This window comes from Trachurus trachurus (genome assembly GCF_905171665.1).
Source record: "Trachurus trachurus genome assembly, chromosome: 8".
Taxonomy (NCBI): Eukaryota; Metazoa; Chordata; class Actinopteri; order Carangiformes; family Carangidae; genus Trachurus; species Trachurus trachurus.
In genome coordinates this window covers 879,180-904,374 of record NC_139905.1, presented here as the reverse complement: position 1 = coordinate 904,374, position 25,195 = coordinate 879,180, and the positions used below count along the sequence as shown (strand labels likewise).

The following is a 25,195-nucleotide window of genomic DNA, read 5'->3' as shown; positions in this document are numbered from 1 at the left end:
CGCGCCTGCAGTTGCCAGTCATTGTGACGTCACCGTGAGAAACAGAGTGACTGTGCAGGTAAAGAGCTGCGGCTTCTCTCCGTCCGTTTCCCCGCTGTGTGTGTCTTTCTGTCCCTCACGGTGTGTGTGTCCCTTTCCCCCCGTAGCCATGAAGGAGACAGCAGCGGCCAAGCGGCGCGGGGATCGAACCGGGGGCCGGGAGAAGGAGAAGCCGAAGGAGCCGGAGCCGCAGGACGTGGAGATGCCGGAGGAGGAGGCGAGCAGCGCGGCCAAGCCGAGGGAGCAGGACAGCCTCACGCTGGACGGTCAGTCAGCTAGCTAACCGTTACCGCTAATTTACCGTTACTACCGTTACTACCGGAGGCACAGGCACACAGCACCGGGTTAAACACCGGTTAACTACCGGTTAACTACCGGAGGAGAGACGGAGCTCCGCTGTCTACGTTAGCATGTTAGCACAGCAGGCTACATGCTAACGGTCCAAACACCAGGGAGAGTCCGCAGTTAACTCGGGTTAACGGAGATATAACCCGGGTTAACGGAGCTATAACTCAGGTTAACGGAGATATAACCCGGGTTAACTACCGGTTAAACACGGGTTAACTACCGGTTAAACTCGGGTTAACTACCAGAGGAGACAGAGAGACGGAGCTCCGGTGTCTTCTTTAGCCGTTAGCATGTTAGCACAGCAGGCTACATGCTAACGGCTAACGGTCCAAACACCAGGGAGAGTCCGCAGTTAACTCGAGTTAACGGAGCTGTAACCCGGGTTAACGGGGTGTACGGGGGCCGGGACCCTTGTTAAACTGTTTCGGTTTTTGAATTGTGTGTTTTGTGTGTTGTACTTTGTGTGTTTTGTGTTGTACGGTGTGTTGTACTGTGTGTGTGTGTGTGTGTGTGTGATGCTGCAGCGTCATCGTCAGGTTTCATCGACCTGTTGTTATGAAGTCAGTCTGAAGTCAGTCTACGGTGGCCCCGAGGGGCAAAGAGAAAACAGACAACCCAAATTACTAAACTTGTGTTTTCTGATTTGCCCCTCAGGGAGTATGAGGGAAATAAAACCTAACCCTAACTTGTTGTTAAAGGGACAGTTCAACATTCAGTCAGATCCTCCTCTCACCATAATAATCCCTATAGTCACAGCAGCAGTAGGTTCATCACCTTCAATTATCGGTGCATGCTGTTTTGAGATGGGCGGAGCAGAGCCGTGAGCTGCTCAGAGCTACGCTACGGAGGCACATTATGGGATTTCTTGGTTTCCCTCATCAAATACACAATCCAACAACTCCACAACGCTCTGGTGGACAAGTTGTGAGCTGCACATTCACCACGCTATGAGATAATAACACGTTACGTTACCACACAGAGTTGTTTTAGAGGGAAATTCATGCAAAACCGCTGATGCACGTTGCCTTCAGGGACAGTTTTTCATCAACAGTCTCTGTATTTCCCTCTAAAACAACTCTGTGTGGTAACGTTGTGTTATTATCTCATAGCGTGGTGAATGTGCAGGTCACAACTTGTCCACCAGAGCGTTGTGGAGTTGTTGGATTGTGTATTTGATGAGTTTGACGAGGGAAACCAAGAAATCCCATAATGAGCCTCCGTAGCGTAGCTCTGAGCAGCTCACGGCTCTGCTCCACCGTTCTAAAAACAGCTTGCACCGACAATTAAAGGTAACGAACCTACTGCTATGACTATAGGGATTATGGTGATGGGACAATTTGACTAAATGTTGAACTGTCCCTTTAAGAGACAGAGTTGTTTTAGAGGGAAATGCAGCCGGAACTACATTCCAGACACGGCTGCTTGGCGGAGGGATTTCAGAAGAGAAAGTAGTTCAGAGTATTTGCTTCATGTGTCGTATACGTTATTCACTCCTTTACGATTTATAATAATAATGATAAAATTGTGGCGTTTTAAAACCGCGGTTAATGGACCAGTTGGTGTGATGTGTGTGTGTGTGTGTGTGTGTGTGTGTAACCATGGCGATGTCCCTGTGCCGGCAGACATCCGGGAGCATGTGAAGCAGATAGAGAAGGCGGTGTCGGGGAAGGAGCCTCGCTTCGTGCTGCGAGCTCTGCGGGCGCTGCCGTCCACCAGCCGCCGCCTCAACGCCAACGTGCTGCACAAGGCCGTGGCCGGCTTCTTCACCTGCAACACCAGCACCCGGGACTTCCTGCTGGGCTTCCTGGAACAGGTGAGGCCACGCTGCCGTTAGGCCACGCCCCCTCAGCAGCTGCTCACACTGGTATTTAGGGATGGGAACCGACTGAATTCTGACCATCGATCCACGTGAAGTCAAACGGTTCCTGAACCTAAAGAAAAAGAAAAAGAAGAAAGGCCAGCAGCACTCGTGTCCTTCTCATTGTTCTTTATTACAAACTGCATCAGCGCTTAACACACACACGTTCAGCGCCGACTGCCATTAGTTGTCCACATTGTCGCCAGCATTGGGTCTGGTGGCCTGTTTGTTTTGATTTTATTTTGGGGGTTATGAAAAACCTCAGCAAAACCCAGCAAAAGCTTAGTATTGATCTGTATTGATCAGTATTGATGTATTGATATATTGATCTCCCCCCCCTCAGCCCATGGAGCTGGCAGAAGGCGACGTGCAGTTCCGTCCCCGGACCGGTAAAGCAGCTTCGTCTCCTCTGCTGCCTGAGGTGGAGGCCTACCTGCAGCTGCTGCTGGTGGTGCACCTCACCAACAACAAGAGATACACAGAGGTGAGTACAGCTCAGAGGTCACAGGTCACAGGTCACACTGTGTAACTCCTCATGTGTCAGGACCATAGCCTGTAAAGAGAACGGCCGTAGCACCGTGACGTCAGCCATTGGTTTGGGGGAGTCTGTTTTGTGCCGCTACTACGGGGGTTTGAACCGCGCCATGTTGGATTCTACTTGCCATATTTGGAGCGGTGCGGCGGTTAGCCGGCCGAGAGCCCGCCCACTGGCCTCGAAGCAGCGGTCTCCGGACCTGTCACTCAACGTTTCCGCGCCCTAATTGGCCAGAACTTTAAACCTAATAATAGTAAAACGATAGAGTTTAAAAAAAATTCACCCCCCTCAGAGTGTGTGCGGGGGTAGAAACTATCGGTTGAGACCAAAAAAATGAAATGTACCAGGCTGTAAATACAGGGTATCCGCGGGGTCTTGAAAAGTATTAAAAGGTGATAAATCAATTTTGGGAAAATTAAGACCCTTAAAAAGTATTAAAAAGTCTTTTCACGACTTTATAAAGTCTTAAAAACAAAATCAAATGAGCTGAGGCACATGTCATGACTGTCTGTACAGACTGTAGTTTTTGTTTTTGGAGAGTTGAGCAATATTTCTTTTTTGATAAACTTTTCCTTTGATTTATTATCCCAGCCTATTTTGAATTCTGTTGTAAGTGGTCTACAGTCTTAGGGGCCGTGTCCACCAGGCGCGTTTTCAGCGCTCTGGGCGTCTACTTTCCATTCAAACCCTATTGAGTTGGGCGCTCACAGCCACGAGCCCGGAAACTGCTTTTCCACTAGCCCTAGTACCTGGTACCAGGTACTGAAATAGTACCAGGTACCATTTTTAGTACTGAGCCGCGCCGCGCCATGCAGAGCCTCGAAGTGCCGGGCCGTGCCACGCCATGCGGAGCCTCGCAGTGCCGGGCCGTGCCACGCCATGCGGAGCCTAGCAGTGCCGGGCCGTGCCACGCCATGCGGAGCCTAGCAGTGCCGGGCCGTGCCACGCCATGCAGAGCCGAGCAGTGCCGCGCCATGCGGAGCATTGACGAGCCACGCCGCGCCATCTAGTGCCGAGCAGTGCCGAGCAGTGCCGAGCCGTGCCGCACCATGCAGAGCCGAGCTGTGCCGAGCCGTGCCGCGTCATGCAGAGCCGAGCTGTGCCGAGCCGTACCGCGCCATGCAGAGCCGAGCTGTGCCGAGCCGTACCGCGCCATGCAGAGCCGAGCTGTGCCGAGCCGTGCCGCGCCATGTGGAGCCGTGCCGCGCCATGCAGAGCCGAGCAGTGCCGAGCCACGCCGCGCCATGCAGAGCCTTTGTGCCATGCAGTGCCGAGCAGTGCCGCGCCATGCCGAGCCGCGCCATTCAGTGCCGAGCAGTGCCGAGCCACGCCGCGCCATGCAGAGCCTTTGTGCCATGTAGTGCCGAGCAGTGCCGCGCCATGCCGAGCCGCGCTATACAGTGCCGAGCCGCGCCATGTAGTGCCATGTAGTGCCAAGCTGTGCCGCACCATGCAGTGCCGAGCAGTGCCGAGCCACGCCGCGCCATCTGGTCCCGAGCAGTGCCGAGCCATGCCGCGCCATGCAGTGCCGAGCCGCGCCATGTAGAGCTGAGCAGTGCCGTTAAAGTGTAGTGGAAAAGCGCCACTAGTGTCGTCACTCTGAGAGTTTCTCCTCAGAGTGACGACACTAGTGGCGCTGTGAAGCAGAGGTTGCGCTAGACTTTTTCGTCGCCGGTCATTTTGACTGACGGGGTCATAAAAATTATTTACCGTAGCTGCGCGCATTCGATGCGACGGCGACGCGCTTGTTTTTTCGTGCATCAGTATCGAGTATCAGCTGTGCGCTGCAGACGTGCACGGTTCCCTATGTTGCTGTGTCAGGCAGGTGTTTCCCACAGAGCTCTGCCCAATTTAAATAAACACAAAGGTTTCCAAAGTGCTGTACAGACAAACGTAATCACAGAAGGGTTAAAATGAAGTAAAGGCGAGCTGTCAAGATGTATGCAGTAATTAATTATTTCATATTCTGTACCTATCACTCCTATTATTTCCAATTCACAGGTGCATTAGAATATCATGGTTAAGTTTATCAAGGCATATGTCAGTATTTCAATTCAAAAAGTGAAACTAACACAAAGAATGAAACATTTCATGTCTTTATTTATTCTATTTATTTTAATTGTACTAATGACTAACGTTAAATGAAGACTTATAATTCAGTATCCCCAAAAATCTAAATATTACAAAGGACCAATTAAAAAAACAACAACAAAAAAACATTTTTAATAGGCTACAGAAATGTTGGCTTTACTTCTGGAAATGGACTTTGCCATGATATTATAATGTATTGAGATGCACCTGTATATAATTTGTTAATGGTGAGTGTCACCGCCCTAAGCACACCCCCCTAACAGGTAACAGGTACTTGATATGAATTGTGAGCATTTGCCTACTACACTTAGTCACTCAGAAAGTTAAGTAAGAAAATGACAGTAATCTGTTACTTTATAATTAGTTACCCCCAACACTGAAGTTCGAAAAGTTGCCACTACAGTTGCAGCTCGAAGTCGTGTTGGTATTAAAAAATATTGTGACGGTATTAAAAAAGGTATTAAAAGGTATTGAATTCAACTTAAGAATTTCTGTATAAACCCTGAAATATGTTTTTTAAAGCTGTAAAGTGGGTGATTTTAACATGGGGCTCAATTGGAGTTGCTCCCTTCTGACACCAGCCCCCAGAGGAAGAAGAGGGGATTGCAGTTTGTTGAACGCGGAAGTGACTTCACTTCTCAGACCCACAACTGCCCCCTTGGTTTGGAGCTGCTGCTGCTTGTTGCAGAACAAGAAGAAGAAGAGTTCGTAGCCGAGTTTTGACTTCATGCTCTGATTTTCTCTCAGACTAAAGACCAGGGATGTCACCATTACTTGTTTTCACAATTAATCGTGGTATTAACTCTTTCACTGCCAAAGACGAGATAACTCGTCTTAGCGTTTTTTTAATGGCAACACCATGTTGAATGTCTTGCCCTACTCCTCTGTGAAGATCAGACTTGTATCATCACAATAAGTGCAGAAAAACACATTTGGATTGAGAGATATAAAAAATATATAGCATGTTTTTCCCCCCTCACGGAGCGGAGCGGGTGTCTGACTGCAGCGACGCCGCTCCGTGACACTCTGGCCGCCGGTGAGAGCTCAGGGGGCGGTGGCGGGGCTCATGGCGGCTCGGCAGCTCGTCGAAGCTCCGTGCAGCTCCGTGATACAAAGCACACACGTTAGTAACAACAACCCCGTTGATCGCTCGTCGTTAGTCGTCAAGAGCGTTTGGAAAGTCGCCAGATTTTGCGAGAAATCACTCAGATAGCAGCTTGAAAATCCCACGATCTACAGTAGTGTGGATGAGGAGCGGACGGCGCCGGCGAACGTGACGAGAGCTAAAGATGGTGGGAGTGTGTGTGTGTGTGTGTCAGAGAGAGTGAGTGAGACCGCTGCCTGCTGACCAGAGGAAGCTGGATCTGATCTAAAGCGCCGTGTTTCGGCCACAAAAACCTGTCGAACTGATCCGCACACGTACATGCACACACATGCACACGTCACGTACGCACACACACTAAAAAAAGGAAAGAAAAAGTTGTAACTCAAAGAAAAGAAAGAAAAAAGGCTGCAGTAGTGTGTGTCAGTAGCTAAATGTTTTGTCTTTTGTCATCAAAAGTCATTTGTCAGTGTTGATTTAGTTGTTGTTTACAAGAGAACAACTGTACAGATGTTGAGGCATCACTAAAGCAAAATATAAAGGAGCCAATTGTACTGGTTCACCTGAAAATGACAGCCGACACAAAAACTTCTTTTTCTCAAGATTTTGTTGCCAAAATTGCATTTTGGGCTAAAGTAACCTATATTCAACCGCCAATTTCACAAGACTGGAACAAGATAGAAACAAACAGGTTTTTTTGCTGGAAAGTAGAGACCCTCATCTTTCCTTTGATGGGTTGAATGTGTATGTAGTAACAGTACATAATATATGGTGGGTCTACGGAAATCAGTCAAAAAGCTGGAAAATGCCTGGCAAGCTGGAGGAAGCTGCTGTGAGAATGGCTGGCAGTCAAAGAGTTAAATATTAAAACTTAACAAAATGACGTAATAACAGCGCTACAGTGAGAAATAAATCAGCTGCCGGTTGCCGCAAGATGCATTCTGGGAAACTTGCCATAGCCCTCGGTCCATAGTGTGCCCCTGAAAAATCTCCGTTTCGAGGGCGAGATAGCCCGACCACTTCCCCCTAACCCTCGTCTGAACCAGAACCAGGACACCCCTACCACTTCACGTGAACGAGCTAAACGAAGGGCTAGGGCCAAGGGCTAGGGCTAAGGGGAGAATCGGAATTCACCCTTAAGACTAGGGATGTCACCATTACTTGTTTTCACAGTTAATCATAGTATTAAACGCCACAATTATTTAATCGTTAAGATTCAAAAATACCGTCACTTTCACAAAAATGTGATGTTGGAACCGTATCGGCAGATGTGGCGCCAAAATAAAGGTAAATGCTCAGATACTGGTCCATTTAACTAACTAACATTGAATTGGTAGGAATTAAAATGTAAAAAAAAAAAAAAAAAGATTAAAATAAACGCAAACATTTGGTATAGACGACAATTTATGACCTGAATATTTCAAACATTTCCCCTGGGGGTTAAGACTTGGTCATATATTAATAGATACTTGAAATATTTTGTGTAAACAATGAGTAATGTAAATTATATTTTGACTATTTGATTTTACACATTCATAGTGTTGTGAAATTAATTAATGCAGAATAATCGTAACACTGTGATTATTTCTCTGACAATAATCGTACCAAGAAAATGTATGATTGTGACATCCCTACTAAAGACTATTACTGTGATATTGATGCGTGTGTGTGTTACTGTGTGTTACTGTGTGTTAATGTGTGTGTGTTAATGTGTGTTAATGTGTTACTGTGTGTGTTAATGTGTGTTAATGTGTTACTGTGTGTGTGTTAATGTGTTACTGTGTGTGTCCGTGCAGGCTCAGAAAGTGTCTGACGACCTGCTGCAGAAGATCGGCTCTAAGAACCGCAGAGCTCTGGACCTGGTGGCCGCCAAGTGTTACTACTACCACGCCAGAGTCTACGAGTTCCTGCAGCTGTTTGACTCCATCCGCAGGTACACATCCACCCATCCATCCCATAATGTCCCCATCAGTCCTCATCAGGTTCCATTCTCTCTTCTCTCCCTGTGGGTTGAACTCTGTGGCGTTTTCTTCTAACTAAGCTGATGTCATCTGACTCTACTTTACTGCAGTTTAGCATCAAACCTGTTCACTAGCGATGGGCATTTCCAATAATTTTCTAACCGAGTAACCTAACCTGGTGTTACCCGGGTAACCGATTACTTTAAAGGGACAACAAGGAGTTTCTTCATCGGCAGAACGAAAAATTCTGCGACAATAAAAAAGTCTGATATTAATGTGGATGAATCTACGTTACCACTTGTTAATGGTCCATTTAGACAACGAGGAGTTTAGTAAAAGTGAAGTGTTTTCCCACTACATTTATGAGCCTCCGCACCGTGAAATTCTTTGACCGGTGCAAGACAGACTCATGTTTTCATTCATCAAGAATTAAAGTCAGAGGTTGGAAGACGATCACATACCGTCGTAGTTCCCACCATAAACGGAGATTCATACGGCGGCGTTATTCTCATGACTCGCCACGAAACTGAAAGTAAAGAAACGCTGGTCGGCTCGCCCAGCATTTCCACCACCACTAATAATAACAAAATAACCATAGAGACAAAACCATAGATTTATAGAAAATGGACCATTAACAAGTGGTAACGGAGATTCATCCACATTAAAGCAGAAGTGAGTGATCCGGTGGTTTTGGCTAATGCTGCGTTCCAGGCAGGCTTTTGAAACCGTAAATTACAGCTTCAAGTCACAACTTACGACTTTGTAGCGTTCCAGGCAACCCACTCGTGTTTCTCCGACCTGTTTTACCGGTGAAAGTCACTATAACGGCCACTCGTAACTTCCGACCCGTGAACTCGTACCAGATCGAATTGGTACCACTTCACGGTCGGAAAAATACGAGTTGCCTTGAACGCACCATAACAGTCCTCGTCCCTACGTCACCACATTCAGGCGCATCCCTTGGCTGCACACACAGAGAGGACTGCCCCTTTATGCCGTTCTCTCTCCTCATTGGATAAAGGTTGTAGGATACAAGGAAAGTTTTCTCCTGGGCTCAGAGCAGAGCAGAGTGACTGACAGACCCGTGTTTCAGACCAAACACTCTATAGAAGTGATTGCTGTCGGAAGATACAACTATTTAAGACTTAGATTAACACAAATATATCACTCACTTCTGCTTTAATATCAGACTTTTTTATTGTCGCAGAAATTTCCGTTCTGCCGACGGAGAAACTCCACGTTGTCCCTTTAACACAACGAAAAGCCGAACCACGATGATGATGATGTAGTTTGATCCGACGCTAGACTGTAACTCTAACGTGCCGTTTTTTAAAATCGTAGGTTAACCGGCTAATAAATTCATAACCGAGTAGCAGATTTCTCTAACTCTGTGTGTGTGTGTGTGTGTGTGTGTGTGTGTGTGCGTGTGTGCGTGCTGCAGCTTCCTCCACACGCGGCTGCGCACGGCGACGCTGCGCCACGACGCCGACGGCCAGGCCGTGCTGCTCAACCTGCTGCTCAGGAACTACCTGACCTTCAACCTCTACGACCAGGCCGAGAAGCTGGTGTCCAAGTCCGTGTTCCCCGAGCTCGCCAACAACAACGAGTGGGCCCGCTACCTCTACTACACAGGTACACACACAGACACACAACGCTGCTACACAACTCTGCTACACAGGTACACACACACACACAACTCTACTACACAGCTACACAACAATTAATCCATTCATCCAACAATAATCGATTATTAAATTAATCGTCAACTATTCTGATAATCTAATAACCAGTTTGAGTCGTTTTTTAATTAAAAAAAAGCTCCAGATTCTCTGATTGCAGCTTCGTCAATGTGAATATTTCTGGTTTCTTTGTTCCTTTATGACAGGGGTATTCAATTAAAATTCATTGAGGTCCAGTTACTAAACTTTCATCCAAGTGAAAGGTCCGAACCTTATAAAGTCCAAATGGTGTCTTATATATAAGATAGCCTACCCCTATGTCAAATAAATAAAATCAACATAGTGCATTTTCATATCTATTGTCAATTTTCAACACAGGAAACATTTAACATAGTGCACTTGTATAGTAAACAACTAGCTTTTTAAATTGTTTTTTTTTTTACCATGAATAAAAGTAGCCCCCAGGCAAATTAATGTAAGGCCTGTTATTTCAATTAAAGAGAACAAGACAGAATAAATAAGGGGGATTCCCTGTTTTTTTCTTTCTTTTTTTGAGGCCAAGGTGTCAAAATCATCTTCTCCTTCCAAACGGGGCAGAGCTCCGCGTGAAAAAGTTTACAGACAAACAAGCACGTCGCACCGCTACGGCGTCGCTCTCGGTTGTGAGCGCACATTGAAGTAATGGGTTTGTGCGCACAACAAGAGACCCATTACATCTGAACGGCCCTGAAAACACACACAAAAACAAGACATTTGAGGACGATGTCGTCTGGTGGTTTGAGAAACACTGACTGATGTTTTTAGACATTTTATTGACCAAATAACTAATAATCGATTAATCGTTTAAATAATCAACAGATTAATGGATAATGAAAATAATCTCACATTTGTACAGTTGCGATATAATTGACATTGGCAAAATAAAACGACAAAATACAACCCAACCTCACATACCTGCATGAAAATAACAGGTTAGTTTAAACACCTGTTGTTATCACATTGCTGTGATTATTACAACATGAATAATCACAATTTAAAGACCACAGAGAATGTTTTAAAATAACCAAAAAGGGTTGTTGGAGGGTCTTTAAAGACATAACAACTAAAAGCACAGCCCTGGGGTCAGTGCACTGCAACATACAGATAAACATTTATATTTTACATTTTAACAACACAGTGAAATAAATATGAAAATGAGGAAGTTACTCACTTTCATGCACCACTTTTCAAAATAAAAGTTCTTGCAGCACATACTGTATTAGTTCCTGTGTAAATACACACACCTCTACTACACAGATACACACACTCTTTATAGAACTGTGTGTGTGTGGCGTCCAACAGCTCCACCTAGTGGCCGCAGCATCACACACACCTTCACTCTTCATCCTGTAACAGAATAAAAGACGGATCGATGCCGTATCACTAGGGCTGGGACGATAGGCTTTCCTCCCGATTCCATTCTTCTATGATTTTTTTGGATGACGATTCGATTTAAATTGCGATTCTACGATATTGCCGATTCTCTCTATGATTTTTAGTCTTTAGCATTTTTAACATTTATCTGCACACAAATACTGTAGGAGCCTATAAATTAACATACTCCATTATAAAGTGAACTTAAACCCTTTTCAAAACCTGGACTCTCTGGATGTAAAAAAGGCGAACAAATGCACATTTTTTCTCCCACCCCTACGTATCACACATACTTCAGGTTCAGTACGTCACCAGAGTGTGTTCTCCAGTGTGTGTGTGTGTAGTGTGTGTTTTCCTGTGTGTGTTAACGTGGTCGTGTCCTCTCAGGTCGGATCAAGGCGATCCAGCTGGAATACTCTGAGGCTCGCAGGACGCTGACCAACGCTCTGAGGAAAGCTCCTCAACACACGGCCGTGGGCTTCAAGCAGACGGTGAGACACACACACACACACACATATACACAAAGTAGGAAAAACTGGGCGAGTCGACCACTAAATAATAATAATATCACAATAACTATAAAGACAAAACCATAGATTTATCTAAAATGGACCATTAACAATCGGTAACGTAGATTCATCCACATTAATATGAGACTCTTTTAGAACCAAAAGCAAACTCCTCATTGTCCCTTTAATCTCAGAATCTCCTGAGTTAATCACATCTTTTACTTTTCTACTCGAGGTAACAGCGACATCCAGACTACGGGTATTTAAAGGGATAGTAGCATTTTTTTTAAAGTGTGGTTGTATGATCTCCAAATAGCCCCTAAGTACTTTAATTGCAGTAGAAGACTCTCTGCACTCCTCCCGTTAGCAACGCCAGCCCATAATAGCCCTGCCCAGAGATTTACAACATACAGTGTTGTGAACAGACCCAAAGAAACGGCCTATTTTCACGGCCTAAAAGAGGTTTTACCTGAAAATAAATACACAGTTCCATTGTTCGCTATAATATAATTTTTTCCAGCCCTTCAAAGTGCAGGAAAAACACAGTTTTTATCTGGACCTAACCAACTGCTGATCGGCGGGCGCTAACCCTGGGCGGAGGGATACGTGAGTTGGTTCGGTCCAAATAAAAACTGTGTTTTTCCTGCACTTTGAAGGGCTGGAAAAAATTATATTATAGCGAACAATGGAACTGTGTATTTTTTTTCAGGTAAAACCTCTTTTAGGCCGTGAAAATAGGCCGTTTCTTTGGGTCTGTTCACAACACTGTATGTTGTAAATCTCTGGGCAGGGCTATTATGGGCTGGCGTTGCTAACGGGAGGAGTGCAGAGAGTCTTCTACTGCAATTAAAGTACTTAGGGGCTATTTGGAGATCATACAACCACACTTTAAAAAGAAAATGCTACTATCCCTTTAAATACCCGTAGTCTGGATGTCGCTGTTACCTCGAGTAGAAAAGTAAAAGATGTGATTAACTCAGGAGATTCTGAGATTAAAGGGACAATGAGGAGTTTGCTTTTGGTTCTAAAAGAGTCTCATATTAATGTGGATGAATCTACGGAGATCATACAACCCCACTTTAAAAAAAATGCTACTATCCCTTTAACCTTCAGCCTGAGTGAAGGGAGAGAGCAGCAGGGCAGAAGAACAAGTCCTGTAGTTGTAGTAGGAACATGAGGAGCAAAAACATGCAGGTTTTCTGTAACATGATAGGACCATGCCCCCCCCCCACCACCTCACCCCCCCAGGTGAAGCAGCTCTGTGTCAACAACAACAACTTCCTTCTACAGAGTCCCGGTCGTCACTGAGACGTGTGGATATTTCACATTGTGCTGCTTCTTCTATGGAGTTTAGGGAACTCAACGGGCCCTGTTTAATAAAAAATGAAGGTGTTATTGTTTTTAATGCGTCGCCTGTGGGTGAAGGTGTTGCTATGACGACTGTGGTTCTGACACGGTGACGTCTGAGGAGTCTTTTCCTCCTCAGACTTCACCGTCATGAGACTCCTCAACCTGTCAATGAGTATCGATACCCGTCGCTGGTCATCACACTCACCTGTCTCTGTGTGTGTGTTTAGTTTTAGTTTAGTGTTTATTTCGGTCTAAACAAATACAATAGACAAATATAAAGGTATAAATACAAAACAAAACGAATCAGAACAAAAACACAACAAGCAATACGATTCACTTTGACTGAAAATGTGTAAGAGGCTGAAGCATCAGCTGATTTTACCTTTACCCTTCTTAAATTAACATTTTCCGTTCACTCATTTTACATTTTTTTTACAGAACAACAAAAAAAACCTGCATATTCTACATACAGCAGTTTATAAGCACACTGGTATTTATAAATCAGTTTTATATTTATTAATAATATTATTTTTGAATAATTTTGTGTGTGTGTGTAGGTGCACAAGCTGCTGATCGTGGTGGAGCTGCTGCTGGGAGAGATTCCTGACCGGCTGCAGTTCAGACAGCCGTCGCTCAAGAGATCCCTCATGCCGTACTTCCTGCTCACCCAGGGTCAGTAGTACGACCTCTGATTGACCTTTGACCTCTGTCTGACCCCTGTTTGACCTTTTTTTTTTTTTTTGTAGTGTTTATTTCACACCAGACCAACCAAACAGAACAAACTACAGACACCAACATACCAATACAGCAACAGCACAGTTAGAAAACAACAACACCTGGTCTGAAAAGGGGATGGACGAAGCATAGCTTTTAAATTTCCATCCCCCACATAAAGACACCATCAAGACATAGGCTACATAACAACAAATAAGTAAAAAAAAAAACCCCAAAAAACCCCACAAACAGCAAAAAAACTAAACAAAAAGCATTGCGAGCTCCCTCAACAGTCCTACATTTGTCCTATATTATTTATGTATTTATTTAATCCATTTAATGTAATTTAACCACCCCCGTCTTCCCTACTGTACACATCAAACATCTGCTGTTTAAACTTTCTTTTAAACTCACTCAGGCTTTTACTATTTCTAATGTTTTCAGCCAAACTATTCCACATAATTACTCCACAAACTGAGACACACATAGATTTAAGGGTTGTTCTTGTGAGCTGCTGTGCCAAGTTTATGTTTACCCCGAAGGTCATATCTCTCTCTTTGACCCCTGATTGACCCTGGTTTCCAACACATGGAAGATGAAACGAGTCAAAAACAAGTCAAATGTCCTGTAAAGTTGTTTATCTCAGTGTTTCTCTCTGTGTCGTCCTTCAGAGGGGTCCACAATGTTTTATTGAAATTTTACCACTTTTTTCTAGAATTTTTAAACTTTTACTATGTTTTTTTTTTCCTCAAATGTCATCACATTTTCTAGAACTTTTTTTTTTCTTAAATTAATGTTTTTTTTTCTAGCCTGACGCACCAGACTATAATATCACTAACATGTCTAGTGTGTCAACGACCGGTAGACCTCGGCTCAGTCCAGGGGGATGAAGGCTGTCTTTCAAACTGCCTCTGCACCAATAGGGTAGCGCTACGACCAATCAGAGCAAAGAGCAGGATGATGTTAGCCTGACAAGCCAATTAAAATGTATGTTGTCATGGCGTTAAGCCGCCCAGCGACTCTCTAAACAGATAGAGCGCTGTGATTGGTCAACACAAACGGTGTTCCAGACTCAAAAAGTTCCTCTGGCTCGTTTCTAGACCCACCTACGGAGCAAAGAGATCTGCTGCTGCTGCTAGGGGGCAGAGAGGTTTATAGGCTTTTTTTTTTTTGTTGATTCCACATATCAATATTCAACATTTTACATATAGAGTTTTCCAACAGGATAAAACATTTCTATACTTCTCCACCGCGGAGCAGAGACAGAAATAGATAGAAACAGAAATTCTTGGGGAGAACTTTTACCACTATTTTCCAGAGATTTCTCTACAATATCTCCACTAATTCACTCCATTGGCTCTAATTTGAACATATATTCACTAAAACAGTAACCCTTTGTGTAACTCTGTGTGTAACTCTGTCTGTGTGTGTGTGTGTGTGTAACTCTGTGTGTGTGTGTGTGTGTGTGTAGCGGTGCGGACCGGTAACCTGTCCAAGTTCAACCAGGCGTTGGAGCAGTTTGGAGAGAAGTTCCAGACGGACGGGACCTACACGCTCATCATCCGCCTGCGACACAACGTCATCAAGACAGGTGACCAATCACAGCCCTGCCTGACATCACAGCTCTGACATCACAGCTCTGACGTCACAGCTCTGACGTCACAGCTGCTCACGCCTCACCTGTCTGTGTGTGTGTGTGTGTGTGTGTGTTCAGGTGTGCGTATGATCAGCCTCTCCTACTCCCGTATCTCTCTGGCCGACATCGCTCAGAAGCTGCAGCTCGACAGCCCAGAGGACGCAGAGTTCATCGTCGCCAAGGTAACACACACACACACACACACACACACACACACACACACACACACACACACACACACACACACACACACACACACACACACACACACACACACACAGTGGCCTGTGAGGTCATGTGAGACTGGATGCATTGAAGTGGAAAAAAGACCAATCATTGGAGTTTAACAAACGTCTACTGCTCAGGCATACTTTCACCTAGAGACTCCATTTAAACTTTAAACAGTAGACACAAGTCTTGTGTATTGGCGTATTACTCCACGTTTTGATAGGTCATATAGTTTTTGATCAATCCCTGATCAATGACCATGATCATTTTTGGAGAAATTATGAGATTATAATGGGTGTGTATTGCACGGAATGTTCGTGTCAGAGTGCGTGACATCATCGGTTAGAGTGGGAGAGATGCCAGAAAAACTCCAGATTTTTTCTCTTTCCAAACTCCAAACGGCCACAATTTACACTCTACACACATAATTTTTTCAGAATTTGTAGACAAACTTGTTATCTCTCTTATCATGTGCTCAAAATATCAGAGAGACTTACAGAATTTACAGAATAAGCCTCTGAGTGCGGCCACGTCTGTCTAATAGACAAAGACAAATAGGTAAATGCGCTATGTTGAAATTACCGCAATCGACCCCCCCTCCCGCTATCGTTCATAACACTGATATGATCAGCTCCCTGTGTCGCCGTAACACAGTCTTTGTATTTATTGTTTGATGTCAATAACGATGTCGGGAGTAGTTTTGTTCCAGTGGTCCTATGGTGACCTCCTTGTTCTTTGCATGATGGTCTGGTGCTGCTCATTGCAAAAATAAATTGTAGCCTGTTGCAAATACGCGCCTGGTTCTTATAAACGCCTAAGGTCCAAGTCGATTTAGCATATTAAACGCCTGGGCTACTAAATGGTCATCTACGGTATGCGCCTTATAATCCGGTGCGCCCTATATATGAAAACAGTTCTAAAATAGGCCATTCATTGAAGGTGCGTTTTATAATCCGGTGCGCCTTATAGTGCGGAAAATACGGTACTGTAGAAACTAGGGATGTCCCGATCACATTTTTTTGCCCCCGAGTCCGAGTCCGAGTCATTTGATTTTGAGTATCTGCCGATACCGAGTCCCGATCCGATACTTTGGCAATGCAGTAAAGCTTTTAATGTAGATCAACTGTATCATCCCACTATTTTTCTGTTCTTTGTGCTCTACTAGGGATGTAACAATATCACAATCTCACAATAATACGCCCCCCCTTGCGGCCCGTCTTCGCTTTAGACAGATAGGAAAACCCTGACATGTAGATATGTAATATATCCGATTCCTGATCGGGATGTAACGTCCGATTCCGATCGAGTCTGAAACCACGTGACCGACCCCGATTTCCGATCACGTGATTGGATCGGGACATCCCTAGTAGAAACACCAAATCGTACCAAAAGTTTCAGTAAGTCCTTAGAGCAACGTTGATCTGTGTTTTGTTCTGAAAGGAGTTACCGTTTTGTCAGGCTGAGCCTAATTGTGAGACCGGTGCAGAGGCAGAAAATGGCTCTTTTTCTCCACGTTTTTGTCTGTCTCAGCCTGGGGGGCCCCTATCGCCGTGGTAACCTCTTTGATCCTCAGGCCAGAGCTCGTTAACTTCATAAACAATCCACCTGGAGCTCGTTAACATGTTTATAAACACAGGTAACCTAATGTGGTTCCAGCTCCATATCAGTGTCTGTCTGATCAGCTCTGTCTTCACCTGAAGATCGTGGGTTTGATTCCCATGTTGACAGAGATGGTAAAACCGGCAGTAGCCCCGTGGTCCTATCAAAATTTCCCCAGAGGAAATTGACAGGAAAACAAACAACAATAATAAAAATGTCTTTGTCTTCCAAATGAAACGAAACTGTAGTTTAGTTAAATAAAGTTTCTCTTCGTCCTTTTAAAATGAACACTAGTTGCGTTTCCATCCACCTTTTTTTATTCGCATTTTCAAAAATTGCGAATAAATACTTGAATGGAAACGCCGGAAATTATATTATATTATCGATAAAAGGAAAATGAGACTTTTTGTGATGGAAACAGATGATGTGAACTGAGCCAGAGTTTGTGGGTGAAGCTGCTGGACTTCACCCAGCGACGCCCCGGTGTCCCAGCTCTCCTCTCTGCACCGCAACACAAACACAAACGCTCCGTAACCCGTAATGTTTTGTTCATGATGGTTAAGACGACACAATCACACGCCGTAACATCGTATATGTTATGTAACGTTTTCCACCGCTCCATTTATTGATGTTTCACCGGCTTCGTATGTAAACAGATGCACATGGAGGAGAGGAGCGTTAACCAGAACAGACTGTCACAGTTCTACTGTCTTTCTGTGTAAATATCTCATGTTACAACATGAAAACCTGCAGCTTATATTCAAGTGCGGCCTAGATATGTAGCCTACAGTATTTTCTTTTACAATCTTATACAGGTGCGTCTATAGTCCGGAAAGTACGTAAATTGTCCATGATGTTGAGTGTCAGCTGAGTGTCAACTGTTGTCATGGATACATTCTCTCTTAGGACGTAATCTCACGGTGCACTGTCACTACCCGATTTGCAACGCTACCCGATTTGTGACAGCCACGTACGGCAACTCCACTTGGACAAACTTAGTTGAATTGACTTAGGATCACTGCCCTATGTGCGTCGCCAGAGATGGTTTATCTTTTTATTTATTTTTTTAAATACTTTATTAGTAATGTAAATTGAGGGTTGGTTGTGGTGGTCTGGATCTTGATGCTCAGAAAACAGGAACACAGGCGACTTTTAGTGTTTACTGTCCTCTTTTCTCGCCGGCCTCATCACCATGACAACCACAAACAATCACAACTACCACAACACTCACTGAATAAACGAGTCTGCCGCGGCTGTCTTATGACGGACCTCCGCGGTTTTTATTTTATTTTATTTTTTAATCATTTTCACAGTACCGTATTTTAAATTCACAGAACTTTAAGCATGTACGCAAATCGGGCAGTGCCCAAATGAAGTTTGTCCAAGTGAGTTGCCGTAGGCAGCTGTCCAAGATGGCGGCCGGTCTGCGCATGCGCAGATCAGTTTTGTCACAGATCGGGTAGCGTCGCAAATCGGGTAGCGACATGCACTCCTCCTAATCGCAAAACACGGTCATAAATTCGCATTTTGCTTTTTGCGCATTTTCACAAAACTCGCTCTGAAATCCGATCCATTTGGATGGAAACCCAGTTAGAGACTAAATAAGTGTTTGATGTTGTCACGTCCTGCTGAGGGGAGGGGTGTGTGTGTTGTTCTGACCTCTGTGTGTGTGTGTGTGTGTGTCAGGCGATCCGTGACGGCGTGATCGAGGCGAGCATCAACCACGAGAAAGGCTTCGTCCAATCCAAAGAGACGATGGACATCTACGGCACCAGAGAGCCTCAGCTGGCGTTCCACCAGAGGATCTCCTTCTGCCTCGACATACACAACATGTCTGTCAAGGTAACACAACTACACAACCACAGACACACACCTGGACACACACAACATGTCTGTCAAGGTAACACAACCACACACACCGGACACACACCATAAGGGCCAGAACAGCAGTCGATACTTGTACATTTCCACAATTCTCGATACTTATTCGATACCACGATTTAAGAAGAAGAAAAAAAAACATGTGCTTCTAGTTCCATTAGACTATTTTATTTAAAAAACAAATAAATAAATGAATAACTGTTTCACATCAAACTTGATTTAAGCTCCACTGTGGTTTAACAATGAATTAAAACAGAGTTAAAATGGTAAATCTGCCTCGACACAAAGGGAAAGTCATGTTGTCATTACTTTTATCTTCCAGTAGTTCAATGATACAACTGTTGTTCTCATTCATTCACTTTTAGATAGATAGATAGAACGATAGATAGATAGAACGATAGATAGAACGATAGATAGAACGATAGATAGATAGATAGATAGGTAGATAGATAGATAGATAGATAGATAGACAGATAGATAGATACAGATAGATAGATACAGATAGAACGATAGATAGATAAATAGAACGATAGATAGATAAATAGAACGATAGATAGATAGATAGATAGATAGATAGATAGATAGATAGATAGATAGATAGATAGATACTTTATTAATCCCGAAGGAAATTCACTTTTATAGAATTCAAACCAAGATTATTATTTTTTAAAGCCTTTAAAAACTCATTTATCTCTTTATTGAGCAAAGTGCATTTTAGAGCACATGAATGAAACTGAGGCGTTACCATGACAACTGCATGTACGGAAGTGAATAAAAAAATATCAAACTGCGCAAAATGGAGACCAACAAAACGATATATTTGACTTCTAATGCATCTCTGCATTCAGAGCATGTTCACTAAAGAGAATAAATATCAAATTAAACAAAATAAAGACCCACAAAACAAAACCAGATTCACTGCATCAGGCCACATTAATAAGAAACTGATATCTTTGTATTCAGAGCAAATGGAGCAAATAATAAGAAAGTGAGGAGGAGCATTACAACTGCATGTGTTCACGTGTCTCGTGCCTTTCAAAATATGTTATTTTTCAAAATAAAAGACATGTCCAACATCAGATGTGCATTAAATATTATTTACTGTTTTGACCAGCTGTCCGCGACCCATCCAGAACGGGTCCAAGACCCACTTCTGGGTCCCGATCCACCAGTTGATAAAACCACTGATCTAAACGCCACCACTGCTGTAACACTATTACCGAGACGATTTAACTGAAATCATTTCAAACCACAGGGAAGTCATGTGAAATTAGATGTATTACATTTTTTACTTTTTTACTTACTGGTGGCCCGGACGGTTTTAAAGTACATCTGGGCCACTGGGACCCCTGTACACACACACACACACCACAGGGCTTCTTATGTTCAATATTCACATTATATATCCATGTAAACCAGTTTATTATTACGTCCCTCGTCCACTAGAGGACGCTCAACTCAATATGAAAGTTGAAGAAGTGAACTCTGACTGTTGTTGTAGTGGAGCAGCGGGTCACAGCTGACCGTTTCTCATGTTCTGGTTGTTTCATCCTTTCTATAATAACTCCAACAACAGTAAACTGACGGATCGATCAGAGAAGAACCAGGAAGTGAACCGTCATGCAGACAACATGTTTCCTCATTCATCCAGTCTTTAATAACAGACAAATATTTATTATAAATAGAACTTTATTATACTTGAACTAAAAACGAACCGTGCAGTTTTGGTTTTGGAACCGTGAACTTAGTTCAAAATGTTGAACTTTGAACTGAACTAAGGGCTGTTCGCTATACCGGTACTAGAGTGGTACAGAATCATTTTGGTCTACGTATGGGAAACAATAGTTGTGTGTTTGAGTAAAATTATCGTTTGTGTTTCATTCTATAAACTACTGATAACAATTTCTCCCAAAAATTACAACTGGTCAAAATAACAAAACAGATGCAGTGTTTTCAGACCTCAAATAATGCAAAGAAAACAAGTTGATGTTCATTTTTAAACAGACCACTAATGTTTTAATTTAGGAAGAGTTCAGATTAATGTAGATGGACATTTAAATTTTAATCCTGCAGCAGCAGTGATTGATTATTGATTATTTACTGATGCATATGTTAGAGTTCTAAGATTTTCTATTATAATAAAGCCAATAATGACATTTGTTGTGTTCTCTTCAGTGTTGTTTTTGGCATTTGGCATTTTAGATTTAGTCTTAGTCTTTTTCACGAAAATACTTAATAGTTTTAGTCAATTTTAGTCATTTCTATGTGATAGTTTTAGTCTAGTTTTAGTCAGTTTTAGTAAAAAAAAAAATTTTTTTAAATTTTCAACAAATTAATTCAATAAAGGAATGGTTTTACACATAATGTTTCCACCCAGTGGCAAATACTTTATGGTCTAAGGATTATGCATTAGCCTACACACAGATAAAGTGGTAACAGTAGCCTGGTGCATTCAGTTTTTTTTCTGCTGGATTATATTTAAAATACGTCCATGTATCTTCTGGTGGAGTGACGGCAGGTGTGTTGAGCAGAATGTGCTGCATGTCAGGTGGTGGGTGTGACCACACAAGGATGGGATGCAGCAGCGTTTCAGATACTTTTTGATTCTAATTGACAGGTACACGTCGCATAATAAGCAGAAATGTCATGCATGTTGAACGTCTGACCATCCACCCGTCAGCGCCGCGGAGCCGCTGCAGCGCGGTCACCGGAGCAGCTGATCACTACCTGCTGCTCTCTGCCGCTCTGATCAGAAGCACCGGGCGGCGGCGCACAGCGGCTCGTCTCAGCAGCGTCGTTCTACTTTTGGCGGAGCCGTTGCTAAATCATGTGAAGCTTAGAGTAGGCTAATGATGACAATCCACAATATGAAATTTAGAGGCGATCACAGCCCGACCTCTAACATTTACTCAACTCAACTCAACTCAACTTTATTTATAGAGCCCTTTAAAACAACCACAGCTGAAACAAAGTGCTGTACATAATGCAACAGAAGAATAAATATAACATAATAATTGTTTATTGCTTTTAAAACAATTTAAAAGCAATAAAACAATTTAGAATTTAAATAAAACAATTAAAATAAAAAACATTAAAAACAATGAATAGAACAAACCATAAAACACTAAAACAGAGGTAGAGTCTCATGCTGAGTTGAACGCCAAAGAATAAAAGTGGGTTTTAAAGGGGACCTATTATGCTTTTCCAGCTTTTCAGACTTTTATATATGTTTAAAATGTTGGATAATGGTTCTAGAGGCCGTGGAAGTGTCATATCCTGAGGTTAATGCATTTGGAGGTAAACCCTGCTAGATAATTGGGATTTCTCTTGGATTTCTCTGCACACCTGTTACACTCGGTTGCGCTGACTTTTTTTTGACATGAGCTCGCGTCTAGGTCATGGCGTGCCGGACTCCCCTACATGGTCATGCCGAGGTCTCTGCTCCAGCCGGCCCCGCCTCCTCCCATGCTGCTCTGTTGTGCCTGGTGTCACAGCGGAGAGCGGAGCGGACTACTTCCTGCTTCTTCCCTGCATGTTTTAGCGCTGTAGCGTCACTTTACTAAGTTTTATTTAGAAGTTTACGCCGACGTTTCATGTAAGTGAAGCTGTACCTGTGTGAGAAGCGACGTACCGCCGGACCGACGTAACGCTGGACCGACGGAGCATCGGAGCATCGGAGCACCGGAGCTGCAGCGGCTTCTCACACAGGCAGAGCCCGTCTGCAGGCCTCCTTGGCCGGGCAGGCGTCCGTGCTCATCGCGGTAGAGAAAACCATCGCTAATAAACATACCCGCGGGTTTTTTAGACGTTTACCACCGTGTGGTTATTGTTTTTTGGAGATAAATGTTGGTCTCATTGATGAAATCTTACAATTGTGGCAGTTGAATCAGTTTGAATGAAAAGTGAAGCTGTGAGAAGGAGGAGGAGAGGAGGTGCAGTGCTGCGGAGCTCTGTAGTCTATGTGCACAAATCACCACATTTACATCAATAAATAACTGTTTTACAATGAACTGACCAGTCTGCATATATTTTTAATTTATTTTATGAAGTTATATTACATGTTACATGGTTACAGTAGCCTACATGGCAAAGACTACTCTATACCATCTTTGGTTAGGGTGAGACTAGGTCATGGGTACATTTCATTACACAATGTAGACTGGTCAGATGCAGACTGGAGATCTGGCAATTTGCCTACTGCAGATTTAGCTTTTGTTTGCATGCTACATTTTGGCCAAATCAGTATAGGTACTAGTAGTAGACATCGTCATGGTAACACAATGCTGAGGGAGTGGTTCATTTGCATTTAAAGGGAGGGGCCACTGAAACAGACCGTTTTGCACAGCCCTGTTTTTGAGAATGCTGTGATGTTTGATCTTTGGGGTATTTTGACCGAAGCACGTCACAGACATGTCTTTAAGACACCCAGGAACTGTTTTAGTTGGTGCAAAAAGGAGCATAATAGGTCCCCTTTAAGACTAGTTTTAAAAATGGACAGTGAGGAGGCCTACGTCCGTTCTCGTCTCGTCAACGAAAACTCACACGTCTCGTCATGTTTTCGTCATCAGAGAGCCGTGTTTATCTCGTCACCGTCTCGTTATCGTCATGAAAAGAAAAGGGGCGTCAACGAAATAATTTCGTCATCGTTAACGAAAACAACACTGGTTCTCTTTTTATTTGGAAAAGTACCGAAAAACATGTTGGTACCGGTACCAAAATGTTGGTATCGTGACAACACTAACACACACTTAAAACACACACACACAGACACACACACACACACACACACCCCCAGTGAGCTGCAGTAACGTGTTGTTGTGTTTCCTCCTCCAGGCCATGAGGTTTCCTCCTAAAGCCTACAACAAGGACCTGGAGTCAGCAGAGGTAACACACTCACACACTCACACACACACACACACACACACACACACACACACACACACACACACACACACACACACACACTCTCACACACACACTCTCACACACACTTTCCAATGTTTAAAACTCACCCTGTGTGTGTGTGTGTGTGTGTGTGTGTGTGTGTGTGGTGCGTTCAGGAGCGTCGGGAGCGTGAGCAGCAGGACCTGGAGTTCGCTAAAGAAATGGCTGAAGACGACGACGACAGCTTCCCATGATCCTCTCTGCTCACACAGGAAGTTACTGTGCGTGTGCGCGTGTGTGTTGGCACGCCGATGTTAGTAGATCACTTATTATTACCCACAACCCCCCCCCCCCCCCCCCCCCCTCCTCCTCCTCTGACGTGTACTCTGCTGTGTTTCAGACCCGTTTGTTCTTCTCTCACTAATAAAAAAAACTCTGACTTTGTTTACACCCGAGCCTGTTGCAGTCTGGGTAATGGATGATGCTGCTGCTGCGTTACCGTGGCAACGCCTATTTGAAAATCTACATTTTTTTAGGCCTTAAAAAGTCTTAAATTCATTGAGTTCAAGTCTCAAATAATTTAGTCAGGTCTTGATTTTCTAACCTCAGATGCTCAATAAAATTCTTCTTTACAACTACAACCCTCAGGAAAACCGCATGGGAATGCTGTTATTTTCACATGGGAAAGATGTGGTTTTGGTCCAATTTCATGTGAATCCCCATGTGAACCGACAGTATTTTCCACATGTGTCACAAACGTGTGGAAGAAAATAGGTTAACGAGTCCCAACAAGCAGCTTCTTGCAGCCAGCTCATTTTGTTTGTCATGATAAAGGTCTTAAATTTAACCTTTAAAGGTCTAAAACTCTTACGCCAGGAAAACACTGGGAACGGCCGCGACGCGACACGGCTTCACTGTTTGTTTGTTGCAGCTGCAGCTTCACCTTGTCAAGCTGCAGTAAATTAGTGACTTTATGCATCTCAACACATTTTTACATCCTTCCTGTTAAAGTGGATTGACAGAACCTTTTTCACAGGTAATGTGCTGACTATGTAGGTTTGCAAGTGCAGACTATATTATATTAAATGGTATCAATTAACTGTTTAACTACACGCAGGGTATCCGCGGGGTCTTGAATAGTATTAAAAGGTGATAAATCAATTTGGGGAAAATGAACACCCTTAAAAAGTATTAAAAATCTTTTCACGACTTTATAAAGTCTTAAATTTTGAAGGTATTTTTTCAGAAGTAGCTGTCCAAGAGTTTGAGACCTAAAAAACATTGTGAAAGTGTGTGAATTTATTCATTTTATTAAAAAACAAAGATGAACCGGTGCATAAAAAAAGAAAAGAAGATTGTTTTTTGAGA

The 25,195-nt window shown here is 43.5% G+C and overlaps 1 protein-coding gene across 2 annotated transcripts; it reads left to right on the top strand.

Moving 5' to 3' along the window:
• On the top strand, nt 1–24,282 carry psmd3 (proteasome 26S subunit, non-ATPase 3). Of its 2 annotated transcripts, XM_083976510.1 has the most exons (13): nt 1–58; nt 147–305; nt 2,010–2,200; nt 2,589–2,729; nt 7,770–7,906; nt 9,376–9,566; nt 11,414–11,517; nt 13,443–13,557; nt 15,071–15,190; nt 15,314–15,417; nt 18,749–18,904; nt 23,777–23,827; nt 24,004–24,282. In XM_083976510.1, the coding sequence occupies exons 2-13, from the start codon at nt 149–151 to the stop codon at nt 24,079–24,081; spliced, it is 1,545 nt and encodes a 514-aa protein (XP_083832636.1). In that variant the 5' UTR covers nt 1–58; nt 147–148; the 3' UTR covers nt 24,082–24,282. The 2 variants fall into 2 exon arrangements, with proteins under 2 accessions (XP_083832636.1, XP_083832637.1); XM_083976511.1 differs by lacking the exon at nt 1–58 and having other exon boundaries at nt 77–305.
• The last annotated feature ends 913 nt before the right edge of the window (nt 24,283–25,195 follow it).